Source organism: Mirounga leonina, unplaced genomic scaffold (assembly GCF_011800145.1).
Source record: "Mirounga leonina isolate KUSES-001 unplaced genomic scaffold, KU_Mleo_1.0 Mir_152, whole genome shotgun sequence".
Lineage (NCBI taxonomy): Eukaryota > Metazoa > Chordata > Mammalia > Carnivora > Phocidae > Mirounga > Mirounga leonina.
In genome coordinates, this window is record NW_023270380.1 from 20198566 (window position 1) to 20209517 (window position 10952).

The following is a 10952-nucleotide window of genomic DNA, read 5'->3' on the forward strand; positions in this document are numbered from 1 at the left end:
GAGACTGGAGGGATGTGGCCACCAGGAGCTGGGAGAGGCCAGGAACAGAGCCTCTTTGGGGAACATGGCCCTGCAGGCCCCTTGGGACTGATTTCAGACTTCTGGTCTCCGTGGCTGCAAGCACAGTTTTTTCTTGTTTGAAGCCACCAAGTTTGTGGAAATTTGTTACAGCAGCCACGGGGTAACTACTACTGGCATCTAGAATGTTATCGCTCAATTGTTGGCGGTTTCCAAGGTATATACCCTCAGGGGTAGAGACGGCAGTCGAGAGTCTGCTGTGGGCATGCATGGCTCATCGGCATCCTACCATCCCACCTAACGTGGGTCTAGAAGAGACCTTGCAAATCATTGACTCGAACTTCCCATCTAGCGCATCAGCCTCCTCTTCCACATTCTCTTCGAGTGCTCGCCGGATCTCTGCTTAAACATTTCTTTCCAGTGGCCGACTTCACAGCTCATCATGGTGTGGAACTCATGGTTAGATGGCTTGACTGAGGAGAAAATTTCCCTTCATATTTAACGTCTGCCTGCCTCTCTGTAGTTTCTATGCATAGGCTGCCATAATGGGCTCTGGGGCATCCAAGGATATGTCTATTCCCACGTCCTCAGGATACGTGAGGACTGGCTTTACCATGAGCCAAATCACACTATTAACTCAATGAATTCACAATGGACTAAAAATCTTAAGATTTTTCACAATTACTATTTTATTTTAAAGATTTTATTTATTTGACAGAGAGAGAAATAACGAGAGAGGGAACACAAGCAGGGGGAGTGGGAGAGGGAGAAGCAGGTTTCCCACCGAGCAGGGAGCCCAATACGGGGCTTGATCCCAGGACCCTGGGATCATGACCTGAGCCGAAGGCAGACGCTTAACGACTGAGCCACCCAGGCACCCCTCACGATTACTATTTTTAAACACATCTTCCCTCTTATGTTTGGGTAAAATTAGCTTTTTAGATGCAAATGTATTTTCTGTATTCTCCTGTGATCCTGGGTCATGGTCGATTTGGTGTGTTGTTCCAGCTTACTGAGGTTCTCCCAGGTCCTGGCTCAGTCACCGTACATACTGCATCCCTGTTTCACATTGTACGTACGCACCTAAAGCAGTGTGCTGTACTTGCCAATGTCTGAGTCTCTGAAAACAACTTGGAATGAGATTGGGCCAAGGAAAGCCTAGCAACATGATGTTAGAAATCTTTCCCATGGATTACAAACCCAACTAAGCATAGTATCACTATGGTGTCCATGAGGATATCATGAGAACTTTTACCAAAAGTCTTGCTAAAAATCCAAATAATAGCAAGTGAATGATTTTCTCTTTACCCATTAAATTCAAATATCTAGTTGTTTCCTTGAAGTAGAAAAAAAAAAGTAATGTTTTTGAGTGGTATTTTTGCCTCCACTGAGGCTACGCTAGGGTTGAAAGAAGGGAGTCCCCATTGGAACGGAAGCATCGGCTGGGAAAGAAACCAGTCTGCTGAACATAATGAGCCCAACGAAGGTGAGCGTTTGAGAGGTCCAACAAGAGATCTCGGCCTCTGCTGGATCCCTGGCGCCACTCAGCCGGTCAGACCACTTGACGTGACACCGGTCAGTGAACTTCCTTCCAAGTTTGGATTTAAGCAATTAAGATTAAAAAAAAAAAAAAATCGAAGATTAGTCATCCCATTTTTTTGAAATTCAAATTAGGATTAACCAAGAATAGGTTAGTGAAAGGCTGAGTTATCTGGAACTGCCAGGGTTTTAGCAATGGGGGCATTTAGATGACCTAAAATAACTGAATTTGAGTTCATCATACTTTTTTAAAGTGGCAGACAAGCCAGAATTAAATGTGTAGAGGAGCAGAGCAATACTTTTAACTGTGAAACTAATGATTTGAAGAGTATTTCCTTTCGGGAAATCATTTTAATGTTGATTAATTTTCATTTAGGAGAATAAAATGGAAATTCTTTGTGGAAATTACATATAACAATGGAAAATCACTCTCATTTGAAAAATGGAAAGGAAAAACCAGATAACCTTTAAGACTTCTTTCTGCCCTGAAAGCCACAGATTTAGTGCTGGGGTAAATGGCTCCAGTTACGGACAACGGTGTCTCAGTTCAGGACCTTCCTCCCGGAGCCTGTGTAAGTGCTAACACTGCATTGGATGGGTTACAGAGTCATTGACAAGCCCTCGATTCCGAAGATCCACAACAATAATGTGGAAAAGAGTTTGCATCTATAAAACATAATTAAAATGGGCACACATTCAAATAGAACCCAGCTGCGTAACTGCTGGGGATTTAACCAAAAAGGTGAGTTTTGAGGTGTGTTTTCAGATTGTTGGGGAGGGCGACTTAACAAAGAAGACTAGGAAGAGCTTTTCAAAAATAGATGAATTTCAGTCTCGAAAAGGAGAGCTAAAAAGTGGAAGAAACATATGACTCACATGGGCACTGATATTTTTGCAAGGAAAAAAATGCTAATGTACTTAGCCATCTTATTTCATTTGTGTAATAGTTGTTGATGTTAGCCACGGGGCTGAGGATGGTGTTGAATAAAGCAGAGGACAGACCCTTGTGGAGCAGAGACTAGTGGGTGTGACAGACATGAAACCAGTGATTATACTGATAAATACCGAATTATAGAATGTGATGAGCACCATAAAGAAAAATGACAGGGTGTCATGAGAGGGTTTGCCAAGGGACGCAATTTAGATTGGGGCACCGGGGAAGCCTTCTTTAAGAAGTGACATCTCAGCCGTTCGCTGGAGGGTAAGTTGAAGTTAAAGAGGTGAGGACTGTGGGAAGGGCAGCTCGGGCAGAGGCATGAAGGTCACTGTGAGTGGCTGGGAGAAGGGTAGAGGGATGAGAGGGCCTCAGAGAGCCGGACTGGGCTCTGGCCATACTGGGCGTGCGGTACCCATAGGATTATGGGTCTCACCCGGGATACCTTCAGGAAAATGGAAAGCGCCCAAAGGTCTGTAAGCCGGGGGGTGGGGGAGGGGGCTGACCTATCTGCATTTCACAAAGAGCATTCTGGGAATGTGGGCGAATGGACAGGAGGAGGGCAGAGTGGACACAGGACGTCTACATCTCAGTAGACCAAGATGATGATGCCTTGGTCCAGTGGTCTTCCTGCTTTTGGTCTCCAATTATTGCAAAAATGATGTGTCCCCTCATACATTTTTAAGATAACATTTATGTTTTTTATTATGCTTAACAATTACAAAGGACATAGTTTCTGCTGTATTGTAAGTATCGACAGTTTAAAATGAAATTGTTGCATCTCTATTTTAAATGGGTTAAACGGGAATCTAGAACCTGTAGTGATTAGATACCACTATTACCCATTTGAAAATTCCAGGAACTCGCTCTTCTTTACCAGGGGGAGCTTTGTATCACTCCTTTTTCTCTTCTGATTCCATGCCAAATTCCCCACAAGATTCTGTCCTAATTTGCATGTTGTTATGCTTGAGAATCTCTTCCTGACTCACCTCTTATATGTGTCTGCAACAAAAATATGCATATAAATTACCAAAAGGCTCTAAGTTCAATATGGATTGGGGAGTTACAATTATAACTAGTACACAATTGATCAAAACAACACAAATCCTATAGAGACTTTTATAAACAATTATTAGACAAAATAAAATTGTTTTGGAAATCAACTTTTAATGAGATGAATGGGATACTTTTTTCCCGAGTACTTTACGTGTCCATGGGTAAATATGATTTATATCAGTTATTGATGGAATGAGATGGGGTTCAGCAACAAATCTGGTCCTATTTTTCATTCTTATACATGAGAGAGGTGACACCCATGTTCATATAAATACAATAGGTAAGAATGAAAGGAGTTTTGCTGTAGTCATTCTTTGAACCCCTGAGTTATATGCAAAAATCCAAATAGTAATTCATCATAAAAATTTTTTATAATCTATCAGCTAACAATTCTATTAAATATTCATTTTTTTTGAAAGCAAAGAGTTGGAAAAGATTGATTTATAACCTGGAGGCCCTAATATTCGCAGGGCTGGAAGTAAAGGAAGCCCCAAACCATATATTTAACTCTGTAAAAATATGCAGTTAATTCTTGCTATTTGCAGCAGCTACGTTCTAAAACGTTGCCACATTGATTTAGCAAATCCTGAACCATTGCTCCGAGGGAAATACAGGTTTAGGTTCCCAAGAGCATTTACTCACATTTTTATAAACTGATCAATCCATAACCTTGTTTTATGTGTGTTTCTGCTGGAAGGTATTTGATATATATTGTGATTCATTAACATGGAACTCAGAGCCAAGAGCACTATAACAAAGCCTTGAGCTTAGCAAATTTAACATACCTATTTTCTCTGTAAGACACATCACAGCCTTCTTGCACTTGGGATCACTAGGCAATACTTCAGCACTATGTTTGGGGGTCATTTAAGCAGCAAAACCACCAGCAAAAAGCATAAAAATGTGAAAAACCATGGCACTGAATAGATCAGGAAAGATCCCTGTTTACAGCATGAGAGCTGAAATAAGAAGGCAGGGTGTTGCTTAGTTCAGCCTCAGCTGGGAATCTACCACCCAAAATTGTCACCACTCTGTGCATGCCTCCACATAACCACAAAGCGCCACAAGTATTGATTTGGGGGCTTACGCGTACATTTTAGTGAGTAGGCAAATTCACAAATCTGGAACCCATGAATAATGAGTACGGGCTGTCAAACAAGTTTATACATTGTTTAATGAAATAGGTTCTATGGATCTCTATCATCATGGGTCTATCTCTCTATCTGGATAGACTTTCATAATGACATGGAAGGCTAGATTTAAATTTAAAAGTATCAGACCCCTTGGAGTTCTATGCGGGAGTGTAGCCGGAAGAGTCCACACAGTTTGGCGGGTCTGGGAGAGAAAGGTAGAGGCTTGGTGCCTGACTCCTTGGGCTGGGCAGTAGTGGAGAGAGGTCTCAAGGTCGTGCTCATCACCTACTCATTAGAATCATTCATTTTCTCAATTTTAGACCAGTATTACCTCCAAAATATTACCCGGATTTTTATCAAATAACTTAATTATGCTGTTAGTTATTATTATATATATATTTTTACTAACAGGTGCCTCGTTTAACCCAATGTTTTCAGAAAGGATTAAGTAAATAGAAGTATTTGATCAAATTTTAGTACACCTTTGTCAATACAATTTAAAGACTCTTACTATTTTCATGTCTTTCAATATTTTTTGTCAAAACCTTGAATCTGTGGATTTAGCTCACTGAATTTATGGAAAATGTCTGCTGTATTATTAGCATTACCAAATCAATTAGCCAAATCAGACTGACTTTCGATGATAAAATCTGACTTCAGTTTTCAAGTCAAACAAATTAATTAATAAACATTTCAAAAGCTATTACAGAAAGCAATGGGAAAGAAATTTTGAATGTATTTTTAGAAATGGATTAATAAAACCAATCAAGTCAAAATTAAATAATGTAGATATAACTTATTCATGTTAATAAGTTACACAAATAAGAATAAACCTATGTACCATTTCTTAGTTAAATTGTAATACTGCAATGTAATATGTAATTAAAATATACATGGTTTATGAAGGAAGGGGTGTGATTAAAAGCCTATTTTGTTACTGAAAACTGGTCATCAGCTTTCGTTGTAAAACATCATAGAGACTGCTTTGGAAATAACTTTATTAATGTCATATACCTCACGGTAAAAATATCTGTGTACTTAATGAGGGAAAGATATATGAGGCTAAAAAAAATCTAGTTGGTTCAGAATCTAGGAAGTGGTTTTTTTGAGAGTAGGAAATATTAGACATATTATGAAATAAAATGAAGATTAAATGTAATTGGAATATCTAGTTCATGATATTAGATAAAATGTTTTAACTTATTGCATTACAGAATTAATTTAAAAGAAATCCCTTTAGTGCTCAGGTTTTATCCAGTGTGTTTTGAAGAATCTGGTGGTCTAGAAAATATTCTAGTTACATTTAAAAGAATTAGTGCCACTAGCCAGTACTGTGTCACTGTTTGAAGGTGCTCTTATTTCTAGCTAATGTATTCTGGGAAATGAGTATTATGAACAACTGAAAAATACTGCTTACTTTTTAATCCATGAAATAAAAAACCTATTTAGTAAGCAATATTTATTACAGATTCTGTCTTGCATTTATTTGACTCTCCGTTAAGAGCAAAGAATTACTTGACACCGGTCGGGGTATGGAAGAGATGAATCCATTAAAGGCAAAACCTCACGAATCCACTGTCCACATTATACAATGATGTGACACCAAGACAGCCTAAGGGCTGCAATGTCTAGCATCCCTCTTCACTCTTAATGGAAAAAAACAGAGAAAGAGGAAGCCCTACAATGTGTTTACAGGTGCTTTAATTAATCTTAAGAGAGGTGTCTCATTCTAATTTTTTGTTGTTTTTTTTTTTGCAGTGGCTTTTTGGTGTCCTTGCAAGTTTTTACGGCGGGGAAGCACTGCAGTGGGATTCCAGACAGGAGAGAGCTTGTCTTTTTCTCGTAAAGTGGGTTAAGGGAGATTCTGAAAGACGGGTTAGAAAAGGCCCATCTTCAAGATGTTAACACAGTGTGTATCCTTTCAAACCATCACTATCCTCCCAGCCCTGAACGCCTGCGCTTCCTACAGCGGCTGCGCCCTAATTTGAAGACCACTGCTTTGTCTACAGCTAAAGCAGTAGAAATGGGCCAAAGGGACAACCTGAACATGGTTCGTGGGCGAAACCTACAGGCCTTGGCAAGAGTCCACTGGCGCAGGGAATGGGACATGGGACGTGTCAAAGGAGACCCGCAGGAGAGGCGCTGTTCGTCGAGACGGGGAAGACTGGGCAACAGGGCCTCATGGTCTGCCTTTCTTTTATCCTATTTTGTTTTACACAGTTTGTTGACCGGCATTTTGCTGAGTTGGCTCTCAACGTTTTGGCTAATTTCCAAAATGATTTTCCCTTTTAACTGGCATCTTTCCTCACCTTCCACACCAAACCCTTCTGACAGCTTCTCAAAGACCCCAAGTCGCACTCACGTCCCGTTGTGACACGCTGACAAGGGGTCAGTTTATGCTTTCAACACATTAAGCGGCTTCGGACACAGGCAGCCCCAGCGGCTCTCAGCTGTGTCTCCTCCGTGGCCTCCCGCAGGAGTACAAGGGAGTGGACCGAGCGTCCCGGGCGCTAGCTCAATTCGCGGCCGAGCGGGGAACCGGGCATCTGCTGGCCGCGCCGCTCCTGCGACACACGAAAGGGAAGCAGGCACTTCCGCACACGCGTTCCCAGACTTTCTCTGCGCCCCACTCTACGTCCACATATAATCCTCTACTACTGACGCGGGCCTTCACGGGACGAGCTCCCGCCCCTGCTGACAGGTGCCAAGAGGAGGGTCGCTCCTCCCCACGGTCCCAGAGCCGCGGGCTCTGCGCAGTCACCGGCTTCTCCCGCCTGCCGGCCGCATCCAGCCAGCCGTGCAGGTGGGGGAGCTCACACCAGGGGCCGCAACCTGTGTGTAGCGATCGGATCCGCCCGGGGCGCACGGACAGCAATGGCCTGCTGCGAGCCTCTGAGGAGCCACCAACCACGTCCTCCCTGGTGGGCTCTGTGCGCGGCCGCGGCCCCAGCGTGCACTGCGTGAGCCTCGCGAGCCTCGCAACCCCAGCCCCCAGCGTGCACTGTGCCGGCCTCGTGACCCCAGTCCCCAGCGTGCACTGCGCGGACCTCGTGAGCCTCGCGACCCCAGCACACAGCGTGCATTGTGCCGGCCTCGCGGGCCTCGTGACCCCAGCCCCCAGCGTGCACTGCGCGGCCCTCGCGGGCTTCGCGACCCCAGCCCCCGGAGTGCGTTGCGCGGACCTCGTGACCCCAGGCCCCAGCGTGCCTTGCGCGGCCTCGAGACCCTGGCAGCAAGCGCGGCGCGGGGCCGTGGCCCGAGACTGGCCGGCGGTTAAGGCCAAGACGGGTAGGGGCGCCGTTCTTTGGTGCTGTCCTCGCCCGCATCCGGCGTGTGTAAGCCGGACCTTCGCCTCTTGGCCCTAAGAGGGCTCGAAGCGGTCGTTGGGCCACAGTGCTGCGGGTGAGGGCCGGCGGCTGGGACCCTTGTCAACACCCGCCCTTTGAGTGCGTCTGCCGAGCGGGCCAGCGGGGTAGGACCGGAGTTGGGGGTGCGCGGGCCGGGGAGGTGGGGCCACGGGCCGTGGCCACGTGGGTGGGAGGGGTCAGGGGAGCAGGGCCGGGAATCCGGACCCGGCGGGGGATGTAGGGCAGTCCTGGAGGGGGCGGGGCGGGACTGATGGGGCCCCTGGGTGGAGGGGGTAGGGTTGAGTTGGGAGCCAGGGAGTGGGGGGGGGGGGGGGGGGGCCGGGGGGGGCGGGGCCGGGGGTGTGGTGGTCTGGCCTGGGGTTGGCCTGGGGGTGCCTCGTGGAAATGGGGGTCCCCAGCTTGCGGGGCAGTGCCTCCCAAGTCCCACGTTCAGTCTTCATGCTGCAGGCTTTCAAGCGCTGGGCTCGAATCAGACCCATCGCTGCCCTCAAGGGGCGCACTTTCTCACGGCGCTGGTTTATTTGGCCTTTGTCAGGCCAAGTGATCTCTGTTCTGTTCCTAGGTTCCTGAGTTTGGAGTTTTGTTTTGCAGTCATAATTGAGTAATGAACTCTGAACAGCGGTGCACCTCCTGGTTGCGTAGTATATGCATACGCATCTACATGTACACACACAGAAATAAATGAGCATATATGTCGTTTAATGGAGAGATTTAGATAACCCTTCTAATAAGTTGACATGTTGGATTACATTAATAACATCTGTAGATATTGTGCTTGCGTTCGTGAGATAGACTCCACTAAGATAGCTATAAATCTACATATATCACATGTATATACATTGACACTTGGGATTTGATTTGCAAATATTTTGTTTAGGATATTTGCATTTATGTTCAGGAGTGTTACTGTCTATAAATTTTTTGGTGCATGTACTTGTTCTTGTCTGTCTCGTCTGTTTTGGGAAGCATTGCTTTTACTTTTCAAGAAGTGGGTTCAATAGTTTTCCTTTATTTCTGAAAGTGTTTGCATAGTGTAAGGATTTTCTGTTCTTTGTATATTTGATAAAACTCACCTGTAAAGCTCCTTTGGTCTGGTGTCTTTTACTTCTTTGGGGTCAAAGGGAGCCTTTTGAGTACTGTTTTTTCCCCCCCTCATCAGCTTTTAATTTTATTAATCTTGATTATTCTGTTTCTGTTAAGTTCTTCTACTTTTAGCTTGTTCATATTCTGGCTTCTTTATTGAACAAATTAATCTTTAAAATAGTAAATGCATTCAGTACTCTTAAATTTTAATTTCTAAGCTCTAAGAACTACTAAAGCTGCCATCCACCAGGTTTGAATATGTGATTTTCTTTTAAGATTATTTTTTAGAGACAGGCAGAGATAGCCACAGAGATAGCAAGAGAGGGAAGGAGGGGGAGAAGCAGGCTCCTTGCTAAGCAGGGAGCCCCTGGGATCATGACCTGAGCCAAAGGCAGAAGCTTAACAGACTGAGCCATCCAGGTGCCCCTGAATATGTGATATTTTAATTGTTGAATGGTTCTAGAGAGTAATTTCCAGTTTTATTTTCTTTTTAATCCATGGTTGATTTAGGAGTGCTATTTCAAGTTTCCAAATATGGTACATTTTTGAAAGTATTTTTGTTGACTTATTTATTTGTGCTCTACTGGAAACTGGGGTCTGCATAATATTTATTCTTTGATATTTGTGAAGTCTTGTTACTTAGGATGTGGTCAATTTTCATAAATGTCTTACGGAATTTGAAAAGTAAATTCCTTGTTATGTACAGAGTTCTTTAATAGGTCAAGCCTATTCGTGAGGGTCAGATCTATTTACTTGTTACTTTTTTGTTCACTTGATCTGTAAATCATTGAGATAGGTGTGTTAAAATATCTCACCATGACCGTTTTTGTGAAATGTCAAATATTCTATCTGGTTTTGCTTTATGTATTTTGAGGCAGTGTTATATAAAAGTTATAAGTTGTAGCTTCTTGATTGTCCCTTCTAGTATTATTGTTGAGATTTCAGTTTCTCCTTATTAATGCTTTTCCCTTAAACTCTATTTTGTCTGGCATAATATTGTTAACCAGTTTTCTTTTGGTTTGCATTGGCATGCTGTAGTGTTTTCTGTTCCTTTATTTTTTTATTGTAGTAAAATATGCACAACATAAAATTCATCATTTTAATCATTTTTAAGTGTACAGTTCAGCATTCATACTGTTGTGTAACCATCACCAGCATCCATCTCCAGAATTTATCATCATCCCAAACTGAAATCCCATACCCATTAAACAGTAAATCCCCATTACCCCTTTCTCCAGGTCCTGGTCATCTCTATTCTACTTTCTGTCTCTGTGAATATGGCTGTTGTAGGCATCTCATATAAATAGAAGCATACAATATTGGTTCTTTGTGTTTGGCCTATTTTACTTAGTGTGATGTCTTCAAGGTTTATCCATGGTGTAGCATGTGTCAGAAGAAAAAAAATTTTTTTTTTTTTGGTGAGAATATTTAATTGCTACTCTCAACAAATTTCAGTTTACAGTACAGTGTTATTAACTGTAGTCACTATGTTATACATTAGATCTGGAGACCTTATTCATTTATAGCTGAAAGTTTGAATGATATTTCATTGTATATTTATATATACCACATTTTCTTCATCCATCTGCTGACAGATACTTAAATTGTCTCATTATCTAGGCCGTTGTGAATAATGCAGTGATCATGGGATTGCAGATGTCTCTTTGAGGTACTGATTTCATTTCCTTTGGATATGTGTCCAGAAGTGGGATTGCTGGGTCACGTGGTAGTTCTATTTTTTTTTTTTCCAGATTTTATTTATTTATTTGAGAGAGAGCACAAGCAGGGGGAGCAGCAGAGGGAGAGGGAGAAGCAGGCTTC

At 43.1% G+C, this 10952-nt stretch overlaps 1 protein-coding gene across 1 annotated transcript in view; it reads left to right on the forward strand.

Moving 5' to 3' along the window:
- The first annotated feature begins 2916 nt into the window (after nt 1-2916).
- The window catches only part of DNAH14 (dynein axonemal heavy chain 14), a 357723-nt gene continuing 349687 nt past the window's right edge, over nt 2917-10952 (forward strand). The window contains exons 1-4 of the mRNA XM_035008404.1: nt 2917-2963; nt 6439-6522; nt 6625-6757; nt 7158-7968. Coding sequence (XP_034864295.1) covers nt 2917-2963; nt 6439-6522; nt 6625-6757; nt 7158-7968 — 1075 coding nt within the window. The remainder of the gene's footprint in view (nt 2964-6438; nt 6523-6624; nt 6758-7157; nt 7969-10952) is intronic.